General features: G+C 40.8%; 1 protein-coding gene and 1 long non-coding RNA gene across 3 annotated transcripts in view; one reads left to right on the forward strand and one right to left on the reverse strand.

Moving 5' to 3' along the window:
- Positions 1 to 20,809, reverse strand: part of LOC116320305 (membrane-associated guanylate kinase, WW and PDZ domain-containing protein 3) — a 124,528-nt gene that overhangs the window by 4,084 nt on the left and 99,635 nt on the right. Inside the window, exons 4-21 of one of the 2 annotated variants that reach the window (XM_039612393.1) lie at positions 20,592 to 20,798; positions 18,273 to 18,441; positions 16,424 to 16,503; positions 15,570 to 15,627; positions 14,294 to 14,400; positions 10,196 to 10,387; positions 8,808 to 9,449; positions 8,541 to 8,552; positions 7,003 to 7,034; positions 6,252 to 6,417; positions 6,064 to 6,158; positions 5,737 to 5,944; positions 4,785 to 4,967; positions 4,154 to 4,339; positions 3,607 to 3,703; positions 2,937 to 3,042; positions 2,524 to 2,661; positions 764 to 902 (exon numbers count right to left, since the gene is read on the reverse strand). In XM_039612393.1, the coding sequence (XP_039468327.1) occupies positions 764 to 902; positions 2,524 to 2,661; positions 2,937 to 3,042; positions 3,607 to 3,703; positions 4,154 to 4,339; positions 4,785 to 4,967; positions 5,737 to 5,944; positions 6,064 to 6,158; positions 6,252 to 6,417; positions 7,003 to 7,034; positions 8,541 to 8,552; positions 8,808 to 9,449; positions 10,196 to 10,387; positions 14,294 to 14,400; positions 15,570 to 15,627; positions 16,424 to 16,503; positions 18,273 to 18,441; positions 20,592 to 20,798 (2,817 nt within the window). The remainder of the gene's footprint in view (positions 1 to 763; positions 903 to 2,523; positions 2,662 to 2,936; positions 3,043 to 3,606; positions 3,704 to 4,153; positions 4,340 to 4,784; positions 4,968 to 5,736; positions 5,945 to 6,063; positions 6,159 to 6,251; positions 6,418 to 7,002; positions 7,035 to 8,540; positions 8,553 to 8,807; positions 9,450 to 10,195; positions 10,388 to 14,293; positions 14,401 to 15,569; positions 15,628 to 16,423; positions 16,504 to 18,272; positions 18,442 to 20,591; positions 20,799 to 20,809) is intronic. The other variant, XM_039612394.1, reaches the window with a different exon arrangement.
- Positions 9,447 to 20,713, forward strand: LOC120440253. Its single transcript, XR_005613108.1, has 4 exons — positions 9,447 to 9,772; positions 10,226 to 10,400; positions 14,215 to 15,294; positions 20,595 to 20,713. It is a non-coding gene; the product is annotated as an uncharacterized LOC120440253 (long non-coding RNA).

Genomic DNA, 20,809 nt, shown 5'->3' on the forward strand with positions numbered 1-20,809 from the left:
TAGCAAAGAAAGCACACTGAAATCAATGAGGGTTTAACTACAAAACAGGCTCCATCAACTAACAAATGGTTTCAGTAATTATCATTAGGTGGATTTATTGTTTGTGCATGTATTTAACTGCTGGCGGTGTTCTTTCCTTGTAAACTGGGAAATAGCAGCTAAACTCTTTAGGAAATAAAACAATTTAGTTTCTATCTAAAACTTCATGTAAACATTAAAAAAAACTAAAGGAACAGGCTGACTTTGGTATAGCAGTTTCATAACACAGCTAAATATCAAGCTACAGCCAGCAGACGGGAAGTTTAGATAAGCATTAATATTGGAATGATGGGGAAACAGCTGTCCTTGCACTGTAAAGGAAAAGGTCAAAATAACACCCACACCCTTACACCCACCCACCCACCCACCCACCCACCCACCCACCCACCCACACCACACACACACACACACACACACACACACACACACACACACACACACACACACACACACACACACACACACACACACACACACACACACACACACACACACACACACACACACACACACACACACACACACACACACACGTATGATATTGTACAATTATGTCCATTTGTAAATGTCACTGAGCCACTGGCAACCAAATGCTTTAGTTTCCTGTTATTCTGCAATGTAAAATCCACCCAAAAAGATTCTAACCTGACTGATAATACAACATTTCAAAGCACAAAGTTTGCCCATATCATATGCAATGCATAGTTTCAAATGATGTACTCACTCCCATCTTGAGCAAGACCTGCCCCAGGTCTCAGCAGCAGTACCACTTTGTTTCCTCCGGCCTGGATCAAATCAATAGCCCGTGTATGGGAAATGCCACGAGCCGGCTCCCCGTTAATCTCCACTATCTCATCTCCAACCTGTTGGTAATTCAGAAAATTCAATTGTAATACTAAAACATACCTATGAACACTTTGCATATTTTGCCACAAACAGTGGCAAAAAAAAAAAACACTTTGCTATCAAAAATTAAAATTTTATGCCATGCACACATGCATACACTCCCTTTCTCACATACACACATTTGCCCACACACACACACACACACACACACACACACACACACACACACACACACACACACACACACACACACACACACACACACACACGCACACGCACACGCACACGCACACGCACACGCACACACACACACACACAGTTTTGTAATACCCTGGAGGTACCTGCTATTATTGGAGATGACAAAATAACTCAGGATAAAGCGTGTAAACATGTCAGTTTGATAGACTCTAATCAGATAGAGTGAACAAGCCTGTTTGTGCAGCAGGCCAGGATTTAGATTCAAAGACAAAAAATTTCCAAGGAAACCTCAACACATCCCTTTGACTTCTACAGTGTGGGAGCATTGTCTTTGTCAGGAAGAAATGATAGCAACAAAGTGATGAGAAAATAACCACTCTGTGATCCCTTTGTATCAGAAAGTCATTCTTTCTACAAAGGACCTTGGACCAACTCTCACACTGACTCCCTCACTAGAAGAAAAAGAGCTGTTGTTTCTCATCAGAATGTGTTCTCAGATGACCCTTTCAATGATCTTTCTGCTGATGTGAAATCAGCTTTTAGATTGTTTCAAAGGTACATGTGTGCATTGCTTTCACGGAGAAGCAGAGATCACTGAATGAGTAAAAAAGCTTGCTTTAAATAATAAAAATGCAGTAGTTGCTACACAGTGCTGAGAACTCTTTTTTTATCCTGAGACAGGCAAAGTCGTGCCCACAGATCACCGTCTGGCAGGCCTAGGATTGATTTCCACTAGGGAACTTTGCTCCATTCTCTTCCTGTAATAATAATGTGATAGCATCATCCCCATGGGAAAATTCTAATTTTGCTGAACCTCCACCACACGAAGAGAAAATACAGGGTCAATTGCTATGTGACCTTCCTGTTAACAGCCACAAACTTTAAAAAATGGATGCTTGCTGAGATGGATGGGTAGACTGGTGGAGACATACACAGAACACAAATGATGATGAACATGAATAAAAAACGCTACAATTTAAAGAACTAAACCAAAATAGTCTTTATCACTTCCCTGTTTGCTGCGTGGAATTCCATTTCACAATGAAAGCAACAAAATGCTGCACAGATCACAGCAGAAAACATCGCATGCCCTACAACACTGCAAGTGGCACTTGTTGAAACACAATTCATTAGTTTAATCTCAGTCAACGCGAGACGACACAAATTATATTTTGATTTACGAGTCTGCTTCACAAACTAAATGTGCAACACCACATTTCTGCAAAGGAATGCTTTCTATAATAGCATGTCATGCTGCATGTAGCAATGGTGAGAATAATAAAATGAGCTCCAAAACAATACACTGATTGCACTGCATCTTGTTTTATGATTTTTTTTTTCCCCATTAGTTTTTGTTTGTCATTTCTTGTCAGCTGTGTGATAGTGATATCTACCTCTCAGCAGTGTCCATATAAACGTTGCAATAAAAGGAGCACTCACATGGATTCTTCCGTCTTGCTGAGCAGGCCCATCTTCTGCAAGTCTCAAGATGTACAAGCCCATGTTATACTCTGTGCCCCCTCGCAGACTGAAACCAAAGCCCCTGGGCCCTCTCTCTAACTCCACTGTCAGACAACCCTACAACATGAAGACAACACTCATTTTTAGACATATACAAGGGTACTAACATACATCTTTCGCTGTGAAATCAGTGATGCCTCATTAGGAAAAGTAGAGAATATTAAAAATCTTATATTTTATTCTTTGACCCTAATGACTTGAAAATTACATAAAAGAATCAGCATTATAAGTGCATGAACTTTATAAAGCTGTGCAAGATGGGGTATGCACAAAATAACCTCTTCTGAAAGTTTCTAAGACAAGAAAGGAAGAAAAAAGAGGATGGCTCTTACCTGGTTGGGCCCTGTCACACACAGCGTCCCTGTCTCACCAAGCGAAAGAGTTTTATGGTCCGACCAGTTGACTCCTTCCTTTCTCTCCTCCATGTCCAGGTTATAACTGGAACAAACAGCATATGCACTTAATTCCTTCAGTGATACTTGTAAACAGAAGGCCGCAGGCCACCAAATGAAAAAGCTTTTATGAAAAACAAAGTGAAATTTAATGCTGGATGTTAAATAGGAAAGGGCTGCGCTTACTCGCACGACACCTCTTATCATCTTACACACTTTTATGTTTATTACACCGGTGTCTTTATAGTTTCTCTGGCTTTTTGCTCTGAGGGTATCCCAACCTCATCGCCACGTACACGATTTACTTCATGCTCAGTAGTTATTGTGGTGAGACTTTTACTGGAGGTTCATGAGAATTCGTTAAGGTTTGTAGTAATTAAAAAATAACATCACCATAACCATAATTGAATTTATTTTCAATTTAAGAGGTTTTTGCTGCCTTCTCCGTCTACACTTTCTCAGCATTACATAATACAACTTTCTTTTACTTTTGAATGTTTAATATAACTTTAAAAAGAAATAAAACACTTACAAGAAAACTAACTAACGCTAAACATGCATAAAGAATTATGCAGTTTCTCAGCTTTCTTTTGTGGGATTAAATCCTTACCGCTCATCCTGTAGTGCTGATCTTTGTCCCACTGCTCTGTGCTGAAGAGCTGGACTCTGTTTTGCTGAACTAGCTCCAGATGGAGGGCCCTTGTACTCTAAAATACATTTTAACAACATATTAGAATCAGTAATGTTATAATATTAATAGTGAAAACTCCTATTGGTAAAAAAGCAGACATACAGAATTCTTCTAACATGATTCATGCTCATTTTAAGCTAAAGGTTTTGCATTTATTTCCCTATAACAACCCTCAATGAAGCCTTACTGTCAGGCTTAAAATATCCTAGTAAAAGGATTCTCAGGTATTTTGCTTTATTTTTATTCATACAATCATTTCAGTGAAGAAAGGGTCTAATTTTTCAGTTTCTAACTATCTGAGTTTGAAACTGAATTTTTAATATGGATAATAAAATATTTATATCTTATGAAGGCTCGATTTAATTGATTACCTGGCTGCAAAACTAATGTCCCAATAAAAGGCCACTTTGAACTGAACAGACCCACTAACTACTATAATAAATGCACCATCCTCAGAAATATTCACCATCCTCGGGAACCACAGTGAGGGTGACGACATTGCCGGCTTCCTTGATAAGCTGGACGATGTCATTGTGAGAGAGCTCGATGATGGAGCGTCCATTGACTGCTGAGATACGATCCCCGACGTGCAGCAGGCCACAGCGGTCAGTGGGACTGCCCTCAATGATACGGCCAATTTTGTGTGGGATAACTGAAATGGCAGTAATAAAGACATATGAGACCCGGTCAGAGTGACCATTAGGAAACTGCCTTTTACTGTCTGTTTACTGTCTTTTTTCAACACAATGGCAGTAAGAAGGGTCCCACAATTACTTATTTTTGTCAGGGTTTGATTCAATCTACAAAAAAGTTTTTCAATTTTCTGAAAATGCCCACTCTCTTGAGGCCAGAAGCTAGCTGTTTTCTGGATATATTTGTAATAGAAATAATAATAATAATAATAATTACAGACCTATCATTTTTTGTATATGTTATATAACCAACAACCAAGTGTGTTAAGAGGCTGTTGAATGGGTTAGTTAGATGTACATGCATATCAAGTTCTTCAGCCTAAGTAAGACATATCCAGAAATATGCTACAATGTTTGATTTGATTGGATTACGAGAACTGAGCTGACTGAAACGACTGAACTTACCTCCATGTGGAGGTTTGCTCTTGGACGTGAGGATCACAAAGCCAAAGCCTTCAGTTTCCTTGCGGTGGAGTGTGATGTCAAAAGACTCGTGGTCCAGCGCACTCGGCATCGGGAGGCGAGGTAGTTTGGGAGAACCATTCACCAGCACCGGAGCCATTTCCTGAGCTTCTTCATCTGTCGAATCTGTTTTGAAAGGATACAGATGCTAATGCATTTCTGTCTTGAACAATTCTTTTTAAAATTTGAGTGCTGAGGTGTGTATCCTTGAGGAATTTGAGACGATTTGAACCGTCTTGTCTTTGAACTATATGGTCTACAAGTCTACAAAACATGGATGATGATTGCGCTGGACAGTGTCTATCTTGGTAACAGGATAAATGTTTTGTGTAAGATCTCTAACTCAGCTAATCCCAAATATCCAAAATGGCATGGCAAGTGCCGAGACACATTCTATGTTTCCTAGTGCTCTTTTCTTTGACCTGCTACACCTCATGCAACTCAGTTTAAATGCATGCATTCATTATTAACATGTTGTTATTGTTTATTTTTGATGATTTGCTGGTTTAGTAGTCTTAGTCTGGAGTGGCTGTAGCTCAGAAGCAGAGCTCATCATCTACTAATCGGAAGGTTGGTGGTTTGATTCCTGCCTGCTCCTAGTCTGCATGGTTTGGGTAAGATATTAATAATAAACCAAATTTGAAATGTCTCCCTCACCTTTTATGGTGACAGTGGTACATTTGTACCCAGTATTAGGTTTTTACACTGTGTAGTATGTGGGTATGTGTTGGACTACTACCTATAAAGCAAATTGCCCCTTGGGCACATTAAGGTTTTACTCTAATTCACTTCTTTCTGATAAACTATAAAATCCAGTGCAATAAAGTTCCTGAATGTACTTTTAATTACAAAAAAGTTGACAAACATGCCAGGTTTTGCTTGGCTTGTCACTCACCTCTGTAGATCACCTTCCTACGAACAGTCAGCATAACTTGACCATTTCGGGCAGCGTTGGTCATCAGATCCAAAACCTGCTTGTGCGAACGACCCTTGACCATCACGCCATCGATGCCAATAAGTTCGTCTCCTGCTCTGAGACGCCCGTCCTTCTCTGCAGCTCCATTAGGCACAATGGCACCAATGTACACCTGGGGAAATACATTCTGACATGGGGTTAATAACAGACCCTGACCACTGGGTCAGTGTCTCATAAATACATAAAATTGTATAATTTTAACCAAAAATTAAAATATACTTTCAAGACACTCATATATACACTTACTGGCTGTTGTGGCCCTTCTCCTCCCAGAACACGGAAGCCAAAGCCCGTTTCAATGTCCCGCTTCAGAAAAACATCTATATCTTTGGCGTGAGGCTCTGTGGGCATAATTTTCCTAGTGTTTAAAGCTGGCCAGAATGACAAAAGGTTTAAAAAAATGATATGAACAAGTGATGCTGGTCTACACTTACGTCTGCTCTCCAAAAGAGCTTTGGACTTCAAGTATATCTCTGCAGCATCTCGTTTGGGAGAATCGGCAGAGCGCAGGGTGCTTGTGTTGGAGTGGTAAGGCAAGGCCTGAGGTGCCGAGTCTGCCACAATGTCCAGAGTTTCTGTACTGGCCGTCATTTCCTGTCTCTGACAGACACATGTTGCTTAATGTTTTCAAAAAATGAAACCATTTATGTAGAATTTGGCTCATTATCAAAAGCTAGTGGATGAGCACCTAATGGTGATGGATTACAAAAGCAATAAAGGTCACTTTTTATGAAAACATCAAGCACTTTCACTTTACTTACTTCCTATTGTTTTAAATTCTAAGCAAAGGGATTTGGATACAATACGTTTTAAAAAGTAAAGATTTCCCCAAAGGCTATGACAGGCCTCTTCAGGCAGAAAGGGCAAGTTTCTTATCTAAAACTGTTGCATTAATAATACCACGATATCTACAGAGGCTCATCCATGCTTCATTACCATTGCAGTCCCCTGACAATAGCCGTAAGACTACGAATACAGAAAGGAAGTAATTAAGATCGTTTTTCAGAGCAAACAAAAGAAGGCGCCCAGAAACATAATCAATATTCAAATTTATTGCTATCATTTAATTCGATGCAACAGAAGCTGGTTAGGCTGAAGGACAAAACGCTTTGAAATCAAATTGAGGGATATATCCCCGTGGGGAATCGATAATGAAGAAATAGACAAAGATAAGATTTTACTCACAGGCTTCAGACTCTTCACAGGCGATGTTTGACCTATGGAGAGACACAGACACACAACAGGAACATATTAGGGAAATGAAAACAAGATTTGGAACAAGAGTCACTGAGTCACTGTCCACCAGATGGCAGTGACTCTCCGACAGAGAGAGTGAGCATAAAAATAAACCGGTGCTGCTCTAAACTCGAGAGGTGGGCTCACTAAAGAATCATCCATTAGGGAATATACATTCATGTGCGTTTAAAGATACATAAGAAATATCAAGATACTACACATGCTGGAGAGGTGACAAATCAACTGTAAGAGAGTGGGCGAGGGCATTAGAGATTCATGCATATAATTCACTGACTGAAGATTCCCTTCCTGCTCTCTGTTCACTGTACAACACACCCACATATTCCATCTTAGGCTCCCCCCCCCCCCCCCCCCCCAAATCTCAACGCCCTGCTTTAAGTGAATTAACAAACACTGCTCTAGAGCCTGGAGTCCTGTGGAGCTGGGCTAACACGGCTGATGAGGGCTTAATGGAGCCTGATGTAAAAGGGGAGACACAGCGGTGTTTTTCCGCTTCATTGCAAAATTCCCAATCCAACATCAGAGTCATCAAAGGCATGAAATAAGACAACTGTACCATACATACACATGACACACACCTTCCCACACAACTCTTTTTCTTCTATTCTTTCTCTAAGCACTGATGCCCACCAATCACACAAACAGGAGCACAGGGATCCTCTTCCAAGCCACAGGCAATTGTCTAATGAGGGTTAAAACTGGCATTAGTGCTTTAACTGGACAGGCTGGACGAAGCTGAGCCCAGCTCTGCTTTAACTGTGGGGTCGTGCAGTGCGTCAGTGGAGCAGGAAGTGGTGATGGCAGCAAAACAGTTGGCATACGTAGCGTGGGTGTTCTGGGATATGAGGCAGAGGCTTGAGGTGTGGCTATGGGGAGGAAGCCCCCGGGGACGTTCCCTCTATAGCCATTTAGCTACGGATCCCTAAGAGGCATGCAGAGATCTCCTTCGCTCTGCTGATGATCAAAGCCAATCCAGGGTTCATCGACTAGCACAGTAAATCCCTGGGGTGGCAGGAGATGGATTTAGGAGACATTTGTAGGGTGTCTACTCTCCTCTCTTTGCTACTTGGAATAAAGCACATCCCCACACTTATGTAATTCCTGCTCACTGACTTGTAACAGAAAGCATTACACCTCAACGGGAGTTGTCATAAAAAGATGTAGATTAAATGGAAGAAAAGAGAAGGAACGCTCAAGAAATGTTAAACATGTAGAGTCTGCATACCAGAAAATACGACTCTGATGGATTGAGTCTGATCATCATTTGCAAGAGTTAGAGTACAGTGTCACTGTTAGATCTATTCAGCTAAAAAGGCAGCATTCTCTACTGTGGTGACCTTACACAGATCGCAGTCAAAGTGGCATCACCCAGACTTCTACAGAACAACAGTGTGTAGTCAGTCAGTGCCCCCCAACCAGCCACAACACCACCTCACCTCCTGTCAGTATCAACACGCTGACCTCACCTCCCATGGGCACTGTTGGAGTTGCATTGACAGTAATAGCATATTATGTCACACACGCAAGGGCATAAAAGCATAAGAATAATAGAGGGATACACTGAGGAGGAAAAACAAAGATTGCTGGCTGAGAAAGAACAGACAATATGGATCTATTGCTAGTGAGCCACATAAATCTATAGATGCACAAAAAAACGTTAGGCAGATAGAAAGACATGCATGAGGGTGAGTCAGACAGACAAGTACAAACGTGTTGTTATTTCAGTCTCTCACCTCCTCGCAACACCAGTACATTGACCTCGCTGCCCACTGGTAAGTCTTTAAGGATGTCCACCACTTGTGCATGGCTAAGCGACTGCACATTTTGCCTGTTGATCTCTTTAATCACGTCTCCTTTCTGCAGGCCACGGCACCACTGGGCATCCAAGATCATCTTCACCTTCTGTCCCAGAGGGCAGTCAGCAATGGCAAAACCAAATCCACCAGGTCCCTTGACCAGTGGCACGCTTACCAGCTCTGGTTGGAGCATCGCCGTGGCCGCTTCTCCACCCTGCCTCCCGTTTGGCAGGGCAGCCACAACAGGACGACCACTGGCATCAGTAGTAACATAGTGGAGCTCCTGTGAGGAGCCATGGAGGACGTCACCTTTGACAAGCAGTGGCTGTCCATTGATAAGGGGCACAGCTGTCACCACCTCTCCACCATGCAGAGCCTGCTGGGGCTGGGTGGCCGGCGGCGGAGGAGGAGGGGGAAGAGGATCGTCGCTGTCTAGATCAACGTCAGGAGGAAGCGGGTATCCGCGGCAAAGAACCATGTCCACATACTGGTTAATGGGAATTGACTGAAACATCTGCACTACCTCTGGATGGGTCTTCCCCAGCACACATACCCCATTAATCTCAACAATCACATCACCTAAGACAAGGAGAAAGGAAAGAATGTAACAAGAAAGAATTAATCCCGTGGTATTTAATCTAGACATCACCTCTCTACTTTTCTTGGAGGAGTCCTTTCTCCTTTTGCCAGACAGCGCTTTTCTCTGAAATGTCCTTTTCCCCTTCACTGCTCTCTCATATTTTCATTTTGGCAGCTCCTGGTACCGTTTCAGTTTCCTTTTATCTCATTCATTCCTACTTCATTCTTGTCCCCTCTTTACTCACTACATTGTTGAACAGACCTGAACAGTATTCAACAACAGGAGCTGAGACAGGCGTAGAATTCTGTCACATCATACTACTGTAAGCATCACACACAGCCTCATGGCTGTTGGTTTATGTAGACAGCCCAAAGGCAAGATCAGAACCCGAACAATAAAGCTTTTAGATGGTTTCACGCCCACCATAATCAGCCTGCTATAAAACAATGCCCCTGACAATGCTAAAGTTGTTATTGCTTTATTTACTGTAACTCATGGGGCAGTGTTAGGTTAAGTGAAGACCACAGATGTAAAATTGATACCTGAAGGTGCATCATGGTAACACAGTGGGTACACGTCAGCTACAAAAGAATTTTCAGCAATTTTGCAGAAATTAGCAGTTTCGAACACATGGATCTCCCTTCCAGCTAAATGGGATTTTAATGTTTATTTAAATAAGTGTATCAGCTCTTACTGGTCCTTTTCTGTAGTAAATTGTGAGCACATTTTCAAAGGTTTTGCTCACCAGATGCCATCTTTTTGTCTTGGGCAGCAGGACCGTCGCTGAGCACATTTTTCACCTGGAGAAACTCATCTGTGCGGTCACCTCCTATGATGGTAAATCCAAATCCTTGGGAGCTCTTCTTCAGCGCTGTGTGGTAAATCTCCCCTTTCAGCTGGCTGGGGTCTGCGGTGAAGCCAGATGCACCACCTTTACCTGTGCAGAACATGTACGTGTCAGCTTGTGTGAGAATGCACATTAATAAAATTATGAGCGAATAGGAAGTTGAATCAAACACGAGTGAAATAACAAAACAATACACAACATGAAAGGCAGCAACAATGATTAATAAATTCATAGCCTTCTTGAAAGATAGCAAAATCCATCCGTGTCCGCACTGAACCTCAATTATACACATTATGTGCTGAGGATCAACACAGTAATTAGTCATTTCTAATTAACAGGCATAATCTGTAAGCTTTAACTAGATAAACCTTTCACAGAGACCTTTTTACACCTCCCTGCCTACCTGCACACTCAGACAGATAAAATTAGTTAAAATTACAGCTATAGAAGCTGATACACTCATTTACCTTCATTTGAAAACTATAGAGCTGAACATTGATATAGTACCTCTGACAGTATCCAATTTACCACAGTGTCCTCTGTTATCCCTTCCCTGCTGCAATCAGTGACTCAGAAAAAAGAAGGTTTATCACTGCAGACTTTTTATAACTGGAAAAAGGAACAACTTAAGGTCAGTGGCAACATCAATATGGACGAGCAGCTTGGCTGTGGCATACGCAATACAATAGATAACCGACTGTCAGGGTCACATTGCATTTAACTGGGCAGCTTCTCTATCTGGCATTACTGTGGTATCAGCACTTTAGATCATGGACACACCATTTTTCGCTTGCTGCCTGATGGTTTCTGGCCTGGACCGCATTATAGCTTTGACTCAAAAACAGTAAAAGGGAAACCAGCTGGTGACAAATGGGGCATATTCCTGTGATTTGGCTATATACTGAGAGAGTGTGATGGTGCTGTCATTATCTGGGATCTTTATATTTGAAGATAAATGAACTGTGGCAAAATAACCATCCTCAAGAGACACATATGCAGTAAGCTAAAAGGAAATTACGACTTTTGTATGAGTCTAAAACTCTCAGTGATAGATAACTTATTATGATAACTTCTACCAAAAAGAGAATGACAACAACAACAGGAAATGTATGAAGTAAATGCTGCCTCAAACATTATTACACTGACACCATGTTTGTTAAAGATGTGGTTATCAGAGTACTATTTCATTAAGAATTTGTAAATGTATTCAGCAACAAGCAAAGGATTTGGTGTTATTCAGATTTTTCCTATCGCCAACAAATCTAACAAATAGATCACAACCTGCAGTTTGTTGGTGGCACTAATCTCAAAGCCTAATCACACTTGGTGAGGATGTACATTTTGTAAACTGTTCAAGATTATATGGTTTCTTTTATCAAAAAGCCAAAAAACTGCAGTTTGACAAGTTAACAAATACATTATTTGTATAGTGTTACATGCTTGTTTTGAAATAATGTGCTACCATTAGAAACTAAAAAACATTGCAAGCTCTTTGGGCTGTGTATATGTGAATACTTTACCTGAAATTAACAGATATGCATATGAAAGTTTACAGCTGCATTCTTCACTGGCTTCTCTTAATATCTTTATGCAGCTTCTATACACACGATGACTGAACAGTCACATCTGATAGCTATGTGCCCATTCCTATATCCAGTTTAAAAAAATTGCAAGAACTTTGTAAATTGGCTGAAAAGTAACAGATGCACTTTTCCCACTCATTTCCTTCAGTTTTATAAAGGCTAACTTTCAAGGGTGTGTGTGAGGAATACAAATGAAGGCGCTTTCATACTTTGAAACAGTTCAGCAGCCATAAACATTTGCTGCAGACATGAACGGCTGTGAGTGAGTGTAACTTATCACAGTCAGTGCGGACTCCAGATGTCCACACTGTTGCATGGATCAAGCAAAGACCATTTGCATAATCACATTCAAATTGCTTGATAAACTCAACATGGGATGTTTTTTCGCCCCCCCCACCCAGTGAGTGCTGATATACCCATTTGCCTGCACATTTGTGTGTGAAGAAATAGACAGAGGTAAAGGAGGGTGAAAGAGAGAGTAACCAAGGGAGGAAGTGAGTTTGATGTGTACAAGCCTGTACTTGTGTGGGTGAGTCCAAGGGAGGTCTCTGTGCCAATGTTTGTGGGCAGACTTTAAACACCAGAGGCAGACAAAACCATCATATCCACTGCATCAAACGGCCATGGTTTTTGAGTTCTTATGTGTGACTCAGTCTCACTGTAAATCTCCAGTGACATTATTCAGCATAGTTGAGGAAACAGCTTTACTACATCCGCGAAGCAACAGTAGAGCAACAGCAATGGCTGTTTGCAAAAGTGCACTGTGAATGCCCTACATTACAAGTCATGACCAAATTACTAGTTTAATAAAACAATATAGATAATGGATGAGAACAAAGCAGACATGAGCACATATAGCCATGTGTGTTTTTAGTCGTTAGCTGCAGTAAAACACGATGTAAGAAAGAATTAAACAACACATTTCAACATACAAATAAACTAACTGCTTAAGCTAAAACTTAAAAATGATCTACTGTGAAAACATTACATTAGTTACATTATTAATATTATTATGTGCTACAAGTACTCTGTAATTTTACATTTACATAAGCAAACAAGATAGGATCTCAATTAAGGCATATTTTGAAAGAAGACATGTTATGGAGCCAAACTAACTGAAATCTCAAAATTGACCTTTGCATAAAACAAATTTTTGCCTGTAGTGTTTTTTCAAAAAAAACATTTGTATATAAACTATTAGTATGCATTATTTCTGTATTCACAGAATTAATTTCCTTCACATAGAAATCCCTGGGAATTGAACTTCTTGGAAAACAGAGCGTCTGGATTGTAGCCTGAGGTGTAACCGACAACTGATGATGCTTAGGTTTCATCATAGCGACTGTCTGACAGCTCACTAAGTTGTGTAATCAGTAATCAGGAGCTGGATGGCGGATTCCTCGGTCCCCGCACACCTGAGCAGAGAGATGTCTGATTATACTTGGCCTCTCTGACGTGCTGTTACACCAGCTGTTGCCACATGCACCGTTAAAAGCCGGCCTCCTCCCCTACACTCCCTCTTTCACTCCCTGAATCTCTGCCAGCGCTATGCGCTTGTCTATTTCCACTACTGCAGTACTGTAATCTATTATACATATATTGTAATGAAAACATACTTAATTCATGATGTTTATTGCAGCTGAAAAATGGCTTGTCAACTTAAAGAACAGACCATAACTGGAGAGCTGACAAAAGTCTGTTACATGAGGAAACTGAAAGAAAGGGCTCATTCTTTTTTTTTTGACACATTCAGCTGACCTTGCATAAAATGATGACGTTCTACTGCTTTCTATTCCCACAAAGCACGTTTATCAAAGCGCACTGACAGAGGTAAAAAGGTCAGGCCTCTACACAGAGGATAAGCCAAAGTAATTAAATTACATTTATATTTTAGCTAATTAGCTGATGCTCGTGTCCAAAATGATTTACAGTGAGTGCAGAAATAGAATAAGCTACAATAAAGACAAAATTACTTCTGGTGCTCTTGAATAATCTTGCAGCATCATGAAATAATAGTAGTACATGGTTAAATAACCAGGAAAGAATATGTGATACAGAAGCAACAGAGAGTATGTCATTTTAGATGATTTCAGTGTAACTGCAGTTTCTTGATTTTAACGAGGTGCAATGACAGTACAAATTAGACAGCTCTCTGACATAATTACAGGTACACATGTAACTACATGTAGTATACACCCAAGTGTGGTGCCAAAACTCATGAAACAGGCTGATTTCTCTTATGATGTTTATAAAGCTCCCATATGTTACATTAGGAATCCAACATTTGCAGATTTTCACGTGTGGAAACTTGATCCTTTGTGCTCTTTATCACAGGCTTCTGCCGTTATGACACCGTGGAAAATTGTTATAAACCCAGTGGAAGTAAAGAGGGGGGCGCATTGTGCATTGTTACCTTGAGAAGGTGCTGCTGCGGCATGCTGGATCGCTGCAGTCTCCTGGCTCAGCTTCTTCTTTGCCTCCAGGACAGGGTTCTCAAACTGGGTTTTCTGATTGATGTGGCTGTAACATAAAGAGGTTCAGGTTTGTGAGAAGAGACTTGGAATCCAAACACGCACACCCATAGACATGCTAATCTCTCACTTATTGAGCTTACTGCATCATTTTTCTGCAGTTAATTATGTATGCACCATCCTTTTAGAGGAAGTATAATTTTCTGATAGAGGGATGCTATAGTGGTGCCAGTAAACAAATTCACAAGCACAGCACACATACAGTAAATTCTGACTTGCCTCCTCTTTATGTGGGGGAAGTACCATGGCTTTTAGCCATTTAATATTATAGGAAATGAACCCCTGACTGCCAGAAACATCCTGTTCCCCTACAACAAGGTAAACAGCCTGTTGTCCCCTGGCATACAAACAAGAGCCATTGCTTCATAGTGAGCTCATTTCAAGCTAAACACTAGCAGGTACAAGCTCCATCTATATGCCATTGACTCTCCCTGTCCAAACAGTGCAGGTTTCTCTCTCATGTCACTTCTAGGAGCGTTTATATGCTTTCTGAGCAATAAAACAATGCGAGAATTCCCATTTTCTTTTCAACACGACAGATTGCTACCTCGTCTTCCAACCCCCACTCCGCTTCTTCCATGCATTCTAGTTCAAAATCTCCCCATTTCTCTCTACTGCTGTTACAATGGCTGTGTTTCACAGATTTCCTGCTGGGGTGTTGATGACAAATACACATTTAGCACACAGACAAATATACAAACAATGTGCAATGACAAATACACAGACTCTATAAGCACACACAAACACTGACAGAATGCGATGAGAGAAAAATCTGTTTTGTGTTCATATACAGGTCACTGCAATGTTACCCGCAGAGTTTCATTTTGCCACCCACCGATAAACAATGTGAAAATCCTGATCAAAATCTTCAAGTGTTCTCCAGGTAAAGGCTTTCTCTCTGTATGTTGCATAATTCAGAATATTCTCACCCAAGATGTGCTACAACCATTTGTTTATTTTTAGACAATATTACTTTACATTTTCCCACCGCTCAAGTACACAGAGCTGTGCAATATGCACTTGTGCACTGACCCCGCTGGTAAAATACGCTTGTGTGTTATGTGCGTCTGAGACGAACAAGTATGACAAAGCAATGGGCACTGGTGGTGATGATGGCAACTGGAGTGATTGGAAATGAGATATATCAATATTACTTACTCAACATAGTATGTCCCATACTGTGGATCGTCAATTTCCTCCCAGCCATAAGGTAACTCTGCAAAAGGAAAAGAGTGTGCTATTGTGCAGTGGAGATGCAAATTGGGTGCTCACAAGATAACAGACTGATAGAAGGAAAGGGGACAAGTATGCACAATATTTCGCAGAGGTCTGGGAATTGTAATCTATCTGGCATTATGGAACAGCAGTAGTTACCAGTGTATCTTTCCCCCTCACTGGAATATTTAGCATTGGAAAGTATGTATGAAAATACCACCATAATAATCTATATTCCCGTGGTTTTCAACAAGCTGGCTGGAATGGCTGGTACATGTTATGTCTTGACAAACATTATCAGGCATAAGAAAAGAAAAGACAGAGGAGCTCTTAATGCAAGGAAGCGCACTGGAGTTGCTTTTCAGAAGAAACACACTCACTAGCTTTCCGTTTGCCTGTAAAAATCCATTAAAAACAAGCTGGAAGGGTCCCACTTTTTCAGCCGTGGCTGCTGTCTGTCTACGCTTGCACTTAAGCCCACATTATATCCTAAGGATAAAAAGGCACGTCTGAAAATCCTCAAAGTAGACTCCAGCTCTAGATTTTTGAAAAATTAGCTTTTAACACTGCGATGCTTAAGGTTACTCTTAGGTGATGTGCCATTTCAAAGAGAAGTCAAACATTCATATTTCATCCTGGTTGGTTGCTTGATTCATTGTGGGAAAGGGTGAGAAGTGATGGCTCATGTAATGTAGGGCATATACAATGTAAGTATGCCCCTGTGTAAAAGCATGTGCAGTATTTAATGGAATGACTGTACGCTTCAGAAAACCAGCTGAGCAAAGGAGTCTACATACCGCCATCCTCGCACTTCTCAGGGGGCTTTGCCTTCTTCGCCAAGCGGGGGTCCAGCCATGTGGTTGTCTTGGTATTGTGACTGTAGAGTGCAAAAAAATAAAAGCCAGGAAATATCATCAGACCTCTGAAAACAAGGAAACCACTGCTGAAGCACAAGCAGCCAACAAAAAAGATGTATCACAGCAGGAAAACGGCAGCCGTATTCTCCCGTGTAACATGCTCTCGTGCACAAGATTACTCAATTTATCAGCAAACATCTGATCCATTGCTTTATATTCAGCTGTCAGATTACAGTGTTTATGGTTAGGTGGCCTTTTCAGAGGGGAGAAAAAAAACCATGTGATGTGAAACATGACAAACTCATTTATCCTCAAAATGTGTTAAACAACTGGAGTGTGTAATCAGCAGGAAAATCACAATGGTCTTCTAATATCTTCAGAGACAAGTAGCTTAGAGCAAAATGCGAATAAAACACAAACCCGTGAACACACACACTTGCGTTTACTGTACGTAAACCCACACACCTACAGACCCTAAGAGAAGGTCTGTTTTTAGCTTTACTAAGTTGTCTTTTTAAACATCGGATACATTGTGAGGTCTAGAAATACTGAATTTTACTGTTAAGTTTACTGAATTTCCCGGAGGAATAAAGTTCTATCTATCTATCCAAACAAAGGACAGTTATGTACATTTTCTTCTTTTTACTTGTTTTTATGCTGTTGTCAGGATGTTATGGTTTAATTTTCCTGTGACAGGAAATGAGGTGTAGCTCTCATCTACAAAACTCATCATCAGACACAGAGGATCAAACCTAATATCGCTGCTGAAACTGACAGAAATATTTTTTGAAGTTTTTGCAGACATACTTGTACTTTTCTATTTATATGTATATTTATACCTATATCTCTATATTTATCTATTTATTTTAATATTTATCTACCAATATCTCTGTTTCTACACTCATTTTATATGAGTGCTTGATGTTTGTTGTATAGTTGCTGCTATGACAAGTCAATTTCCCTCTGGGATTAATAAAGTCTCTCTGATTCATTATGGATAAATGAGAAACAAGCAAATATAAAAAAACATATGACAATTGATACACACACAACACTTTCATGTTACCATAACATTTTGCAGCATACCTCACTGTATCTGTAAGATGCAATAATTTACATAAGCAACAACACTCAGGTTGTCAGTCGGCCCAGACTTCAACCCTCATCATCCAGTTTACAGACTGCACTGCACCAGCTATCAACAGATTAACCTGCAGCAGCATCTTCTTACTGCGCGTGTTATGATTTCTGTTATTCAACAGCACCTCACAAAACAAGCAAAGCAATTTCCTAAAACAACTGATCACATATTTGCATTTGTTGGGACTACTTTCTTCTGTGTATTAGTTCCAACACACATTTGTTGTGCTAATGAGTATTGATGGCAGCAGGCCGGTATAAGTGGCCCTGACATATTTGAACTTTTCACCAAGGGCAATATTTGTGACTTATTGATGTGGTTTTAATAGTTTTGTCCATGGGGAACACACAACAATTCTGGTGGGCTGAATCAGTTAACTGTTGTTATTTTAATGATATTTTGTTTTGCAAAACGCATTAAATAAACACTGTTTGAGAAGAATACAACAACATAGCATATATGGCAACTTGTGGGTTAATGATTAACAACTTACATTTGAGGATGCACTGCCTGATAGTCTAGGACTGAGAGCATGTGCAATTATGTTTTATAAACTCTATAAAATTAACTAAAATAACTAAAATGCAATTTCTAATCAGCCCTGTATCAGACATTATCACTTCGAGCCACAGCTCACGTCTCACTTACTCTATGAAGTAGACCATGCCGGTCTCAGTATAAGCCATCTCCCAGTTGAAAGGCAGGGGCTCCAAGCTGTCGTCACGAGGAAGAGAGCTCCATGTGCGGAAGTCCATGGTGCTGCTGGACTGAGTGTAGCTGGGCACTGTTTTCCTCCAGTCTGCCCCCTCTTTGTGCTCTGGAGAGCGTTGGAGGATGGATATATTAAAAAGGGAATAAGACAGTGAAAGCAAGGCAGAGAGAGTAGAAGGTTCGCCTGCAGGAACACCTATGTCCTGTGTTCCTGCTTGCTGCAGGGAATTGGCGATCCCATGTCACTCACAGGATTTGCATGTCTTCGCCAAAGGGCAGTTTTAGATTTGCCTGAGCAAACTGCGCTAAAGTGTGTGCCTGTGTATTTGTATATTTCCTGTGGGTTGCAATGATAGAGGCAGGGATTCACATCTAAAGGGCCAGTTGAACCCTGAGGCTTCTTCTCTTTGATAATACTTTATAGCTGCATGTAAAGTATATTCTATTGCATTTGTAGACACTCCCCTTTAATGAGAAACTGCTTGCCAATGAACACGAAACATACAACAAAGGCTCTGTTAATTCACTTAGCACTCCATGCCTTCCTCAGAAGATGGTTATAAAGCAATGAAACATAAGTGGTTTTCATCCTTTTCTTTTTATGTGGCGCTAACCCTCCTCACAATAGAGGATAATGCCAAAAGATGTTACGCAAATCACAATAAAAGCATTTCTGGGGGATGCATTTCCTAAAGATCATTCCACCTGAATTTTATATTGCCTATAAATTGCTAAAAGAAACAACCACAGAGCCCTTCAGCAGCATTAGAATTTTGGTTATTTACAGCTTCTAAAACACTTTCCTCTTTCACCTCTCTGATCAAATGCGCACACTTGAGCTTGATTTTTAAAGGAAGACAAAGTGCGGATGGCATGTTTGAAGACGCTTTACGTGCTCGAGCTATGTAGACACTTGGAGAACCAGCCTGAGGGCAGAGCCTGAAGGAGAGCTCATCAGCAAGGTTCACAGCAGGGTGAGGGCCCACTCGACGATACGAGTCAGATGGGTTATAGAAGGACTGTGGTTGATAAGGACAGCCTAAGCAACGATGGAGGAAGCTGCAGTGAAGGGTTCAGAGACTTAGAGCTCACATTTTCCATTAACCTCTTTTTTCATTCGACCATAACTCTCTCCATCTATGGCTGGTCTGAGACTTCTTTGCCACAGCTGTGGGCTGTAGCAGAGCAGTCATTTGTGACTGGTTACTTTCCATAAAAAGAACTCCTGAATGTCTGGGCATCGTTTTGTGTTTGATTTCAATATGACAGAACAGTTGTGTAAACAGACTGGATTTCTGTGAATCCCTTGTACAGCTGAGCAAGCAGTGTTTGAGCTGAGACTGTCAAAACAATGTTTCATTGTGTAAAAAATATTTTCAGCTTGGACTGGCCTCAATGTTAACCCTAATTCTCTCCTACTAAAAAAATGGATATGGTACATAGCATGTAACCCATTTCTGCTACAGGTCTGCTCTCCTTGTAAGCATTAAGGACAGATTCACTCCTTAGAGAGCCCAGGAGTTGTTCTGATAGATTACATGCACAGTATCCTACACTCCTAGATCAGAGTCTCTCAAGGTGACCTGGGAGTTTATTCAACGCTAATGGTAACAGCGCTGTCACATCACATTTTAAATGTTTAAAATAGAGCCCAAGATAACATTATTTCTTTTATTTCTAGAAAGTGATATTACTGTGACCTACAGTTCTTTACATGTCTGCTGGGTCCCTTCAAACCTAGAAACCCAAATCTATCTTCAGGAACCAAGTCAGACAGGGCAATGACTGAATTCAATCTGAGTGTCATTATGTCTAAAAATTTGGATTATATTTAACAATGAAATGAAAAATCCGATACCTGTTGAATGCTCTCTTTCTGGGCCTGTTTTTGTCAAATGCATTTGGATCAGGTCTCTGTCTCCCTTTCTAAAAAGGACTTAACATTAATTCTTGATGCTTTAGGGTTTTCTAGGGTCTGTTAGGGTCAAGTATTACTGAACTAAACTAAACACAGAATTGGAAACTGACTATTATTAAACAGACTTTGAAAGATCTGAAGTAGAAATTTCTTCCCCTGAGCTTCTCATTAAGAAAAATAATAAGCATTACCATTTGATCTAGGAGTACAAAATATTTCAATCTTGACTGACAAATGAGATGCAAAATGACAAAATGAATTACGAAGACGATCGATCTGCACAGGAGAGCGTAGTGCAACATTATTTTCGTACATTTTGTGCTTTGTCATTGACTTACCAGGTAAGCCATTGACCAGTGGTGGCCGCTCATCATCGTCCTCCTCCTCAGGTACAGCGCTGTCCTTCCTGTCCATCTTACTGACTGAGGTTGTGCGTTTCCTGGGGACCTCGCCACCAAAGTCCTCATCAAACAACACCTGATCCACCAGGTCAGGCTGCACCAGGTTGGGCTCTGCTGGAGGCTTTGGGGTTCCATAGTAGTTACCTTACAGAGGA

This window comes from Oreochromis aureus, linkage group 5, assembly GCF_013358895.1.
Source record: "Oreochromis aureus strain Israel breed Guangdong linkage group 5, ZZ_aureus, whole genome shotgun sequence".
NCBI lineage: Eukaryota > Metazoa > Chordata > Actinopteri > Cichliformes > Cichlidae > Oreochromis > Oreochromis aureus.